Source organism: Canis lupus, chromosome 4 (genome assembly GCF_003254725.2).
Source record: "Canis lupus dingo isolate Sandy chromosome 4, ASM325472v2, whole genome shotgun sequence".
Classification (NCBI taxonomy): Eukaryota; Metazoa; Chordata; class Mammalia; order Carnivora; family Canidae; genus Canis; species Canis lupus.
Genome location: NC_064246.1, coordinates 4,524,264 through 4,537,232, shown reverse-complemented (window position 1 = coordinate 4,537,232; position 12,969 = coordinate 4,524,264). Strand labels below are relative to the sequence as shown.

The 12,969-nt window shown below is 39.1% G+C and overlaps 1 protein-coding gene across 3 annotated transcripts in view; it reads right to left on the bottom strand.

The window, feature by feature from the left end:
* The window catches only part of B3GALNT2 (beta-1,3-N-acetylgalactosaminyltransferase 2), a 57,216-nt gene that overhangs the window by 21,857 nt on the left and 22,390 nt on the right, over nucleotides 1-12,969 (bottom strand). For all 3 annotated transcript variants that reach the window (XM_049108751.1, XM_025448625.3, XM_025448624.3), the window contains exon 5: nucleotides 4,503-4,598. In XM_049108751.1, the coding sequence (XP_048964708.1) occupies nucleotides 4,503-4,598 (96 nt within the window). The remainder of the gene's footprint in view (nucleotides 1-4,502; nucleotides 4,599-12,969) is intronic.

The following is a 12,969-nucleotide window of genomic DNA, read 5'->3' as shown; positions in this document are numbered from 1 at the left end:
GGACAAAAAGTGTCCCTTGGAGCTGGCAGCAGGGTCACTGGAATCTTAGTGACTACAGTTTCAGGTGAATGATACCAAAAGTAAAAGCTACCATGACCAAATAAAAATTCTTCACCTTGAAACTACAAATCTAGAAAATATGATGAAACAAGTAATTCTCTGTCCTGTCCATTCACTGACACTTGGCATCTTGCCTCACGTATTTCATGGTGGCTCCTGCTGGCACCCAACCGCAGTTAACTTGTGACTGGGATATGATACAACATCAACAATGTGGACTACACTGAGTAACTCCCAGAAAAACTCATTGGCTCCCCAAATGGTCCTGGTTCATTTATTGCACTTCTAGAAGCCAGCGGTTATTACAGAAGGGAGGAGCTGTAACTACTCCCCCTTTCCTGTACCTATTCCTGTTCCGTGTCACAGCTGATCTCTATTCTGAGATTCTCAGATGCCTGCTTTCTACTCTCTGATGCAAACTAACCCTAAAGCTAGGATCTCTTCGGAGGAGAAACAGCTTGTTTGTGGCAATTTCTTGCTAAGATCATTAAACCAAAACAGAAGCTAGGAAAAACAGCACGGTATGGGCTGGAAAAAGGAGATCTCATCCATAGCATAAGCATGCTCTCTGCAACTCCTTCCACATATTGTCATTTCTTTTGTGTCATATTTCTAACTTCTCATCTAGCTACTCATCCAGAGTAGCTTAAATCTATAGTATTTCTGCACTTAATTTTTGGTGGACTGGGTAAGAGTTTCAACTGTTATAAACACTGAGTATGTAAATACCCAAACAGCTCACAGTGATGGCTCTAGTGACTCAGGTGAACAAAAATAGTCTTTTTACTGAAATCAGTTTCAGGTTTCAACTGCACTAATAAGGAAAATACAAAATTAGAGAAATAAATATTTTAAGACAGGCACAGAGAGATCTGCATTTAAATCTGTGGCTCCCACTGAGATTTATGCTCTCATGAGTCACACGATGAAAACACTACAAGAGCTCTGCTTACTTGACAAGCTTACGGCTGACATGTTACTCCAGTAGGCTGTGAGATGCAGGGGGAATAAGATGATGAAGAAATCATTTACTACTCTCTTGAAAATGCACAAATGATGTCTGTCTTTTGTCATTCTTTGTTGATGATATGCATTCATCACTATCATTTTTTCTGTGTTAATAAACCCAATTAGGCTTGAAGCAGCAAAAATGAATATCTATGTACAATTAAACACGGTTTCAACAAAAGTAGGATTTTGTGTAAAAGGACAATTTTTTAAAGAGTTTTTTGTTTTTATAATGCAAATATGTATTTATCACAGAATATTTAGAAAATGCACAAAGAAGAAAATACAAATCATCTATAATCCTACCTCCTCACCCCGAGGTATAGCCACTGTTAAATAATGCACGTTTTTAAAAGAAAAAATATTACTCAGAAGTAATGAAAGAAAGTCAATTTAGCTTAAAGCTTAAAGTGAAATAAAGCTCACAAGGCTGTAGGCATGAAAAATCTTAACTGAAATGAACACTCACTGTCCCATCATTAGCACCTCCTGTTAGATACACCATCCTTGCCTCAACTCTAGTGTTATTTTGAAAAATTTCCAATCTATAGAAAAGTTGAAATTAACACCCAAATCACCTAGACTCAGCAACTGTTAACATTTGGTCACATCTGCTTTATCTCTGTCTGTATACACACACACATATTTTCTTTCTTGTTGGTTGTTAAGCACTTGAAAGCAAATGCAGGTATCATGACATGTCACCTCTGAATTACTTCAACATGTACTTCCTAAGAACAAGGATATTCTAAGGGAAAGTAATAATTTTTGTGGGTAAATCAAAATTCATAATTCTATCTAGAAGACTGACCAAGATAGTGGGCCAGACTCTGTAACACTGTGATTAGCCTGAAGTATTAAGCTTATTTTCTTCCTCTTTGCCCCACATTGTGACTCCTACCTCTTAAATAGTTTCTCAAGCTCACCACCATCGACATTTTGAGCCAGATAATTGTTGTGGGGGCTTCTGTGTGTTGTAGGGTGTTCAGTAGCATCACTGGCCTCTAGATGCCAGTACCACTCCACACCCAGCTGTAACAACTGAATGTGTTTCTGGACATTGCTAAACACCCCTTACAGGCACATGGACCCAACTGCAGAAACTCTACTCTCCAAGAACGGATTCCGCAAATCCAGATGAGTAGCAGCAGGAATAAGGACAGTATGCATTTATTTACTGAATGCTTACCATGAATGTGGCAGCATGTTCTAAGCATTCTGCATGTACGAAAATCATTTAGTCCCTAAAATAAGCCTCTCAACTGGGTCACACAGCTCCACCACCTTACAGATGAGAGAATGGGCGTGTTGAGACTGAATGGTTCACACAAGGGCCACCCAGACTCCGAGGGGCAGCACAGGGTTTCCAAATCTCCTGTGCTGCAGGCACAGCTGTCCGCTCAGGCACTTGGCCACAGGTGTGCCCTCATATACCTGCTCCCTGGTGCATCATTTTTCTCTTTCCTACTCATGCCAATCCTCCTAAGTCTTTTCAACTCCACGTCAGGCTTCAGACCTCTCTGGATACCACCTCACACAATGCTAGTGTTCCTGGACTCCTCAGAGTAACATGACTCTCCCTTTGGGAAGAGTTCTAGGAACCACAGAGAGCCTGAGGTTCTGCCCATGCTCGTTCTGAGTAGAAAGTCTCATTGATGACTTGCTTCAATCCTCAAGGAGCTTAGTTAACATAGGAAAATCACTTATAACCATGCCTGGCTCACAGGAAGTTAGGTCAAGTATCAGTGTTAGCTCCTCTCATCTCTCTAGGATATAAGCTGCTTTAAGGGCAGGGATCCTCATACTGTGTCCTCACACAGCCCCAGTGCTTGACACATACTAATTTCTCAAATATTTCCTGAATAAATGAATAAATAAACCAAAGAATGGCTTCCTTCAAAAGCTGAGATCCAATACTTAGCCAATACTACTACTTAATTAAAAATAAAAGATACTTTTGATGATGCATATTTCATTTAACAAAGAAAAAAGCTCATTTATGAGATTAAAAGGAATACAAGGACACAGGAAAATTGGCATTCCCATATAATGCTGATGATAACTCAAATTATACAAGCTGCTAAACCATCTTCCGGAAAGAAATCACATGCCTTAGAAATGTGTATAAAGTTCAAACTAACAACTCATCCTAAGAAAATAACCAGTTACGTATACCAAGGAGGAGTATAAGGATATTCAGTAGTGTTTTTTTATGGTAACACTGAGAAATTGGAAATTTGTTCCAGAATGTTTTAGTTTTGCTTTTATTTAAAATATTTTTAAGCAAGGGTGCCTGGGTGGCTCAGTGGGTCAAGTGGCTGCCTTCGGGTCAGGTCATGATCTCAGGGTCCTGGGATCCAGCCCTACATCAGGCTCCCTCCCCAACGGGGAGTCTAATTCTCCCTTTCCCTCCACCCCTCCCCCTGCTCCTGTGCTCTCTCTCTCAAATAAATAAAATCTTCAAAAAATGTTTTCAAGCAGAAGTTCGTGTACAGGTGAAATAAAGGAGATCTCTTTCACATCTACAGAATTAACATATATCATTTCAACCACTTGTACTCAACACTAAAGATCCATAGCATATTATAAGATGTGTTGTATAATGCAAACAGAACCACAAAACCAATGGTAGGAAAATGTTTCTTGGTTTGTCAGCAGAGCTGGTCAATGATCTAGCTTCCATGTTTTAGCTCAGCTTTGACAGTGCAGAATGAACTCTACAGCTGACCTAAAGTGACTCCCAAAGATGCTTGGGAAACTGACCCCTATTGTGGCTCCAAAGCCCCGACATGAGGAATATACTCAGACTAGACTGAACCAGCCTAGCAAGGCCAAGATAGATGAATGAGTAATCTATTTATGTCCAATTGTGCAATCCTCTGCAACCATGCTGAGGCTTAACTGCAGGCTGATGCGGGCACTTGGCAGGTATATGAGGGGATCTCTAGGACACATGCACTTAAGACTAGACCTAGATGGACCTAGAAGCTGACAGTTGTGTTTTCAGATAGGTTCTACAACCTTGAGAGGTTGTATTCATCTTGGAAATGTGGCCAATCTCTTTGTAATTATCCTGCCTAGCCTCTACCTGCCCCCACCATCTTTCAGTAATTAAACGACTTGATTTATTCAAATGGTATGTGTGTCTCATGTTTCCATCAATCCATACCTATTATCCTTTGTCCCTAAAACAGCCATGCAGTTCTCTTCTCCACTAACTAAACCACACAATGTCTGCAGAGTGTGGTTCATACTGGGCTCTGTGAAGGTACGGTGCAAAGTGCTACATTTCAGTGCACAGAGAGTTGGTAGCCCCATCCACTGCTCTAAAGAGCTGTCCTGGAACAAAATATCAAGCACCTGCCCCTGCGAGCACATACCCAGGCCTGTGAAGGACCACACTGGTAAGATAGCCTTCCCATTACACCCCGTACCTCAGGCAGGATGAACTGTTCCACAGGCTTGTACCACAGCTTGTTCACCTGCACACCACAGCTCGGAGGACTAAAGCGAGCCACAAAGAGGGCCTCCTACAAATGGGAGGGAGGGGACAAGAAATAGGGGGAAAAAAAAAGAGAAAGAGAAAGATTTTACGTCAGACACTGAGTATGCAGCAAGTTTTCAAATATTTTCTATCTTGGTCAGCTTAATCCTCAATGGCCCCAACCATGGTTAATATGGGTATACTGATGTTTAGACATCATTTGTGTTTTCCAGTGCAATCATGGTTATTAAATAGATATTTAAGATAACAAAAGCTGTCCTGAAGTTCTAGAACACAAAATAAAATCTGCATAACCTTAAAAAAAGCCCACTTTGAAATGAAGAGCATTAGGGGAGGTGTGAGGTGTTATATCAAGCTGACTTACTAGGTTTAACCCCAAGGGTTAAGAATAAACTGAAAGATCACGTATTTCTATACAGAACAAAGGTACTCCAGGAGCCCCCCCCCCCCCCCCGTTTCCAAAGTAACCTTTAGGAAAAAAAAAGACAGAAACAAAAAAGGGAAACATAAAAGAGGGCTGATTCCTATTATGTCTAGAGGCACACCTCATTAACTGCACTTGGCTTTACTGTGCTTGGCAGAGTATTGTGTTTTTACAAATGGAGGGTTTGTGGCAATCCCGCAATGAACAAGTCCAGAGGCACCATTCTTCCAACAGTATTGTTTCACACTTCATGTTTCTATGTCACATTTTGGTAATCCTTGTAATATTTCACATTTTTTCATCATTACTTTTTTGTTGTGGTGATCTGTGATGCTAGTCTAATTGTGGGGGTACCACAAACTGCTCTCAAATAAGATGGCAAACTTAATTGATAAACCCACTGATCCAGGCTTCCTCATCCCTCTCACTGTCCCCTCCCATTGAATTGAAATTGAAATTCAACCACTTAATACCCCTACAATGGATTCTGTGTGTTCAAGTGAAGGGAAGAGTCGCCTGTCTCTTACTCTAAATCAAAAGCTAGCATGATAAAGCTTAGTGAGGCAAGTAAGGCAAGTTAAAAGCAGAGACAGGCTGAAAGCTGGGCCTCTCATGCCTTTTTGTGAATGCAAAGGAACAGTTCTCGTGAGAAACTCAAAGCGCCTCTCCAGTGAACACATGAATAATAAGAAAGTGGCACTGTTGGTGGGAATGTTAACTGGTGCAGCCACTCTAGAAAACTGTGTGGAGGTTCCTCAAAGAGTTAAAAATAGATCTGCCCTACGACCCAGCAATTGTACTGCTGGGGATTTACCCCAAAGATACAGATGCAGTGAAACACTGGAACACCTGCACCCCTATGTTTATAGCAGCAATGTCCACAATAGCCGAACTGTGGAAGGAGCCTCCGTGTCCATTGACAGATGATGGATAAAGAAAATGTGGTCTAGGGATCCCTGAGTGGTGCAGCGGTTTGGCGCCTGCCTTTGGCCCAGGGCACGATCCTGGAGACCCGGGATCGAATCCCACGTCGGGCTCCCGGTGCATGGAGCCTGCTTCTCCCTCTGCCTGTGTCTCTGTGTCTCTGCCTCTCTCTCTCTCTCTCTCTCTCTCTCTCTGTGACTATCATAAAAAAAAAAAAAATGTGGTCTATGTATACAATGGAGTATTACTCAGCCATTAGAAACGACGAATACCCACCATTTGCTCCAATGTGGATAGAACTGGAGGGTATTATGCTGAGTGAAGTCAGTCAGTTGGAGAAGGACAAACATTATATGGTCTCATTCATTTGGGGAATATTAAGAATAGGCAAAGGGAATAAAGGGGAAAGGAGAGAAAATGAGTGAAAATATCAGTGAGGGTGACAGAACATGAGACTCCTAACTCTGGGAAATGAACAAGGGGTAGTGGAAAAGGGAGGTGGGCAGGGGGTTGGGGTGACTGAGTGATGGGCAGTGAAGGGGGCACTTGGCGGGATGAGCACTGGGTATTTTGCTATATTTTGGCAAACTGAACACCAATTAAAAAAAAAAAAAAAAGAAAGAAAGTGAAACAGCCTTCTTGAATATGGAGGAAGTCTTAGTGGTCTGGATGGAAAATCAAACCAGCCACAACATTCCCCTAAGTCAAAGCCTAATCCACAGCAAGGCTCTCTCACTTCAATTCTGTGGAGGCTGAGAGAAGGGAGGAAGCTGCAGAAGAAAAGTTGGAACCTAGCAGAGGTGGGTTCACAAGGGGTAAGGAAAAAGGCCATCTCCGTAACATCAAAGTGCCAGGTAAAGCAGCAGATGCTTATGCAAAGCAGCAGCAAGTTCTCCAGGGTACCCTCCTAAGCTAATTCAGGAAGGTAGCTACACTGAACAACAGATTTCAGTGTAGATAAAGTAGCCTTATGTCAGAAGAAGATGCCATCTAGGACTTCCCTAGCTAGAGAAAAGTCAATACCTGGCTTCAAAGCTTCAAAGGACCAGACTGGCTCTCTTGTTAGGGGTTAATGCAGCTGATGATTTTAGGTTGAAGCCAATGCTCATTTACCATTCTGCAAATCCTAGGGCCCCCAAGAATTATGATAAATCTACTCTGCCTATGCTCTATACATAGAACTACAAAGTCTGGATGACAGCACATCTGTTTATATATGGTTTACTGAGTAATTTAAACCCAGTGTTGAGACTACTACTCAAAAAAAAAAATTTCTTTAAAAATATTACTGCTCATTGAAATGCACCCGGTCACACAAGAGCCTGACAGAGATGTACCAGACTAACGTTTTCATGCCTGCTAACATAGCAACCATTCTGTAGCCCACAGATCAAGGAGTAATTTTGACTTTCAAGTCTTATTTAAGAAATACATTTTATAAGACTGTCATAGACTCCTCTGATGGATCTGGGCAAAGTAAAATAAAAACCTTCTGGAAAGGATTCACCATTCTAGGTGCTGTTAAGAACATTTGTGATTCATGGAAAGAGTTAAAATATCAACGTTAATAGGAATTTGAAAGAAGTTGATTCCAACCCTCATGGCAGGTTCTGACAGGTTTAAGTCACTGTAGATGTGGTGGAAATGGCAAAAAAAAAAAAAAAAAAAAAAACTAGAATTAGAATCTGAGGATGAGACTGAATGGCTGCAATCTCATGATCAAACTTTAATGGATGAGGAGTTGCTTCTTATGGATGAGTAAGCAAAATGGTTTCTGGAGATGGAATCTACTCCAGGTGAAGATGCTGTGAAATTGCTGAAATAAAAAAGGATTTAGAATATTACATAAATGTAGTTGATAAAGCAGTGGCAGGGTTTGAGAAGACGGACTCTAATTCTGAAAGAAGTTCTACTTTGGTTAAAATGCAATCAAATAGCATCATATGCTACAGAGAAATTGTTTGTGAAAGGAAGAGTCAGTCAGTGAGGCAAACTTCACTGTTGTCTTATTTTAAGAAATGGCTCCAGCTACCCCAGCTTTCAGCAGCTGCCACCCTGGTCAGTCAGCAGCCATTGACATCTAGGCAAGGCTCTCCACTAGCAAAAAAAACAAAAACAAAAATGACTCACTGAAAGCTCAGATGATAGTTAGCATTTTTTAGTAATAAAGTATTTTTAAATTAAGGTATGTACATTGTTTTTTCGACAATTGCATGCTTAATACTATTAATACTATGGCATGTATAATAGACGACAGTGTAAGTATAAACGTAACTGTCAGATGCACTGAGAAACCAGAAAGTTCACTTGACTTGCTTTCCTGTGACATTTGCTTTATTGCAGTGGTCTGAAAGTAAACCCACGGTATCTCCAAGGTACACCTACACTGTTTTCTTGGAGTCCTTCCCAGTTTGTTTTGGCAAGAACATTTCCTACTTCTCATGCCTATTCTTATATGCCAACTTACTACAGGAGAAACTTCTGTTAAAGCGATGAAGATAACATAGAGGTTTAGGATCAAGGGGGTTTTAGTGGATTATGTGTATTTCTTTCATTAACAGCAGTTCTTGGCCATATAGTAGTAATACCTTTTGCATTGTGAACCTAATGGCATTGACCTTAGACTGGCCTTCCTTGCAGACAAAGATTAACTTCTCACTAAAAATATGGCAACTAAAAGATAAATTAACATGATCAAAATATTGTCTGTGCCAAACTTCTTCATTGATAACTCAAACATTATGCATAGTTGAAAAAAAAAAGACTACATATACTATAACAGTTAAATGGATCAAAAAGATTCAAGAGTAATCCTAATTTCTAGATGAGAACGGTGGAACTCAGAGTACTGCTATTTTAGTTACCTATTTGAGCTTCGGTGTCAAAACCTTTAACCATAATACATAAACTCCAATACTTGAGTCTTGATAAACTCTCTCAAATGTAATCATAATAGCTGGAATCACTACTAGAATCTGTCCTTCCTGCTTAATTTATGTCATTAAGCACAGTCACAGACTTTTTTTTTTTTTTAAGATATATCCATTTCTTCATGAGAGACACACGAGAGAGGCAGAGACACAGGCAGAAGGAAAAGCAGGCTCCCCGAGGGAGCCCAATGCAGGACTCGATCCCAGATTCTGGGATCATGCCCTGAGCTGAAGGCAGATACTCAACCATAGTCTTAAATTGGTTTGCTTATTTACTAGTTACTCTCTAACACTGTTACTAACAGCATTCACAATGATATAAAAATATTTTTCATGATGTCTAAAAAACTGACTTCTTTTATAGACAACAATTATTCTGTAGGTAGCAATTATGAACTTTGAACAAAACAGAAAAAAAATGATTTGAAGACACTGGAATGTGAATAAACAGGCCAAAACTGGAGGAAAAACCAATACCAGGAAGAAGAAAAAGTTGCTGTGCTCCCCCCACCCCCACCCCCCGTTTTTTAAATTGAAAGAACACCCTGAGCGGGCAACTAGAAATTTTAATTAACAACTGTCATCATTCTGGTTGAAAAAAATAAAAATCAAAAGACAGAGTTGGGGCAAACACATCCACTAAACAGTGAAGAAAATCCCCAAAAAAGACAGGGTCAGAGAGAGGAGATCCTACATTCTTTACATCAATTCTGCCCAAATCAGGCTGACAAAATCTACATCCAAAGCAGAATTCGAGTAGCCCATCAAAATTCCAAAGAGCTGAACAGAGATTTCAGCTGCTGCCCACTGTGACAGCGGCGTCTAAAGTCTCTGTCAGCCAGGGGCACTGGGGGGGGGGGAGGGGGCTCAGTCAGTTAAGTGTTAACTCTTGACTTTGGCTTGGGTCATGATCTCAGGGTGGTGAGATTGAGCCCTGAGTCAGGCTCCACACTTAGCGGGGGAGTCTGCCTGCAATTCCTTCTCCTTCTCCCCGCCTTCCCCCACCCCCTGCTCATGGGTATGCTCCCTCGCGCTCTCTCTCTCTCTGCTCTCTCTGTTAGCCAATTTAACTGCCTGCTAAAACAAAACAAAACAAAACAAAAAAATCAAAACTCTTCAAGGAATATAATAGGATCCAGAGATCCTGCAATGAATTATTCACAATATCTAGGATACAATCCAAAATTACTTGATATAAGACAAACCAGGAAAATGTAATCCATACTCAAGAGAAAAGATGATAATCAATTAAGACAGACCATAACGTGATTCAAATATCAGAATAACAGAGAGGATTTTAAAGCCATTATTGTACCTAAGGTTAAAGCTGTAAAGAAAATATGTTCAAAATAAATGAACACAGGAAATTTTAGAGAAATAAAACTACAAAAGAGAATGAAAGGGACATTCTATAATTAGTACGATACCTAAAGTAGGTATTAGTACAATACCTAAAATGCATTCAGGGAGCCTGTGTGGCTCAGATGGTTAACCATCTGCCTTCAGCTTAGGTCATGATCTCTGGATCCTGGGATTGAGCCCCATGTTGGGCTCCCAGCTTACTAGCAAGGTGTCTGCTTCTCCCTCTGCCCCTGCTCATGCTCTCTCTCTTTCTGTCTCAAGTGAGTAAATAAAATCTTTTTTAAAAATAGTAAAAAATAAATAAATAAAATGCATTCACTGGTGAGGTTTAATAGCAGATTTGTAGTAGAAGAGTCAGTGAATGTGCATATAGATTGACAGAAATTATTGAATCTGAAAAACAAAACATTTAAAAAAATAGATACAGTCTCATGATCTGTGGAACAATGGCAAAAGGTCTAACATGCATATAATTGGAATCCCAGAATGAGTGCAGAAAATGGGGCTGAGCAAAATTTTTTGAAGAAATAATAGCTGAAAGTTTCCCAAATTTGGTGAAAGACAAATTTACAGATCGAAAAAAGTTGGCAAATCTGAGTAGCACAGACACAAAGAAAAAAACCACAGCAAGGTACAACACAAACTACTTAAAACCAAATATAAAAAGAAATTCTTAAAAGCAGCCAGGAGAAACAGACAAAAAACCAATTACATATATCATATATGGGAACAATAATACAAAAGATAGTTGGCTTCTCACCACAAACAATGGAGGCCAGAAAATATTGAAATACTGAAAAGAAGTCAACTCAGAATTTCTATATCCAGAAAATATTCCACAAGAAAATGGGGGAGGGGACAAATAAAGGCAAAACATAAATATTTTCAGAAACATGAAATCTAATCAAATGAATTACCAATAAACTTGCACATTCACAATATTCAGGAAGGAATGAAGAGCACCAAAAATAGTAAATATGTGGGCAAATATAAAGGATGATTTTTTTTCTCTAATTTACTTAAATATACATTTAGCTGTTTTAAAGCAGAAGTTGTAACATTGTACTGTTCTTATATTCTACATGAAAGGGTACAACATTAGTTTTAGGAAAAATGACAAGTTTAGGATGTCTACTGTAATCTTTCTGTCAATCATACACAAAAAGAGTAATGCAAAGAGCTGTGGATGAAAGGACAACAGAAAAATTAAAATGAAATTCTAAAAAATACTCAAACCCAAAGAAGGCAGGAAAAGAGGAACAGAAACAGAAAATGGTAGAATAGAAAACAAATAGCAAAATGAAAAATGGAAATCCAACCACTTCAATAATTGCATTAAATGTAAATGGATAGGGGATCCCTGGGTGGCTCAGCGGTTTAGCACCTGCCTTTGGGCCAGCGTGTGGTCCTGGAGTCCCGGGATTGAATCCCGCTTCGGGCTCCTGGCATGGAGCCTGCTTCTCCCAATGCCTGTATCTCTGCCTCTCTCTCTCTCTCTCTCTCCCTTTCTCTATCATGAATATATAAATTAAAAAATCTTTAAAAAAAAATGTAAATGGATAAACCCTCTCTATAAAAGGTAGAAATTCTCAGACTGAATCAAAAGGAAGACCCAACTATATGCTTGTCCTCAGGAAGCACAACTTCCAGATATATATATATATATATATATATATATACACACACACACATATATAATTTAATATATATGTATTATTATATATTTTATATATATATATATAAAATAATACACCATGACCAAGAGGAATAGGAGACTGGTTTAACATTTCAAAATCAACAACTGTTATTCATCCCACTAACAGAGTAAGAGCAACCCTGAAAACATTCTATATGCCCAGCAATAGAACAAATAAACATAGTGCTGAATATGACTTAGCAACTAAAAAAAAAAGAAAAGTGATGGGGCACCTGGCTGGCTCCATTGGCAGAATTGTGAGGTCAAGCCCCATATACGGCACAGAATTTACATTAAAAAAAAAAAAAAAGAGTTAACAGAAAAGGGAAAATTCATGAATACATACAAGAACATGGATGCTTTATAAAAACACAGAAATCTTACACAGGAGAGTACTTTATGATTCTATTTACATATGAAATCCCACAACAAGCAAAACTAGTCTATGGTAACAGGAAAAAATGGTTAAAAAAAAAAAAAGGTGGCTATCTCTAGGAAGTGTGACAGGGGGATAGGAGCTTGGGTTATGCAGATTAAACTGACTAAGAGGCAGCTAGCTGGCTTAGTTGGAAGAACAGGTGAATCATGGAGTTTAAGCCCCATGTTGGGTATAGAGATTACTTAAATAAATAAAAACTTAGAAAATAAATACAAAACTGTACATTTTACTGTGCATGAAATTTTTAAAAACAACAAATATTAAAGTCTAATTAATGAAAAAAAAATCTAGCTAATGATATGAATGCTGAAGTGTTTAGGGTCAAAGTGTACTGATACCTGAAACTGACTCTGAAATACAGCCAGGAAAAATAAAAAGATCACTGAACAACTACATATATGATAAAGCAAATATAACAAAATGTTAATTAACTACTATAGAAGTTAGGTGGATATATGGGTGTTCACTGTATAATTCCTTTAAGATTTCTACAAAAAGGATTTGAAAGGATCTTTTCAAATACAATTCCTTCCTAATACACTTCTTCAGATGTATCCTGTGAAGAAATCAGATTTCTGTACATACCAGGAACAGAGTAACCCCAGTTGTTTTGAATGTTCA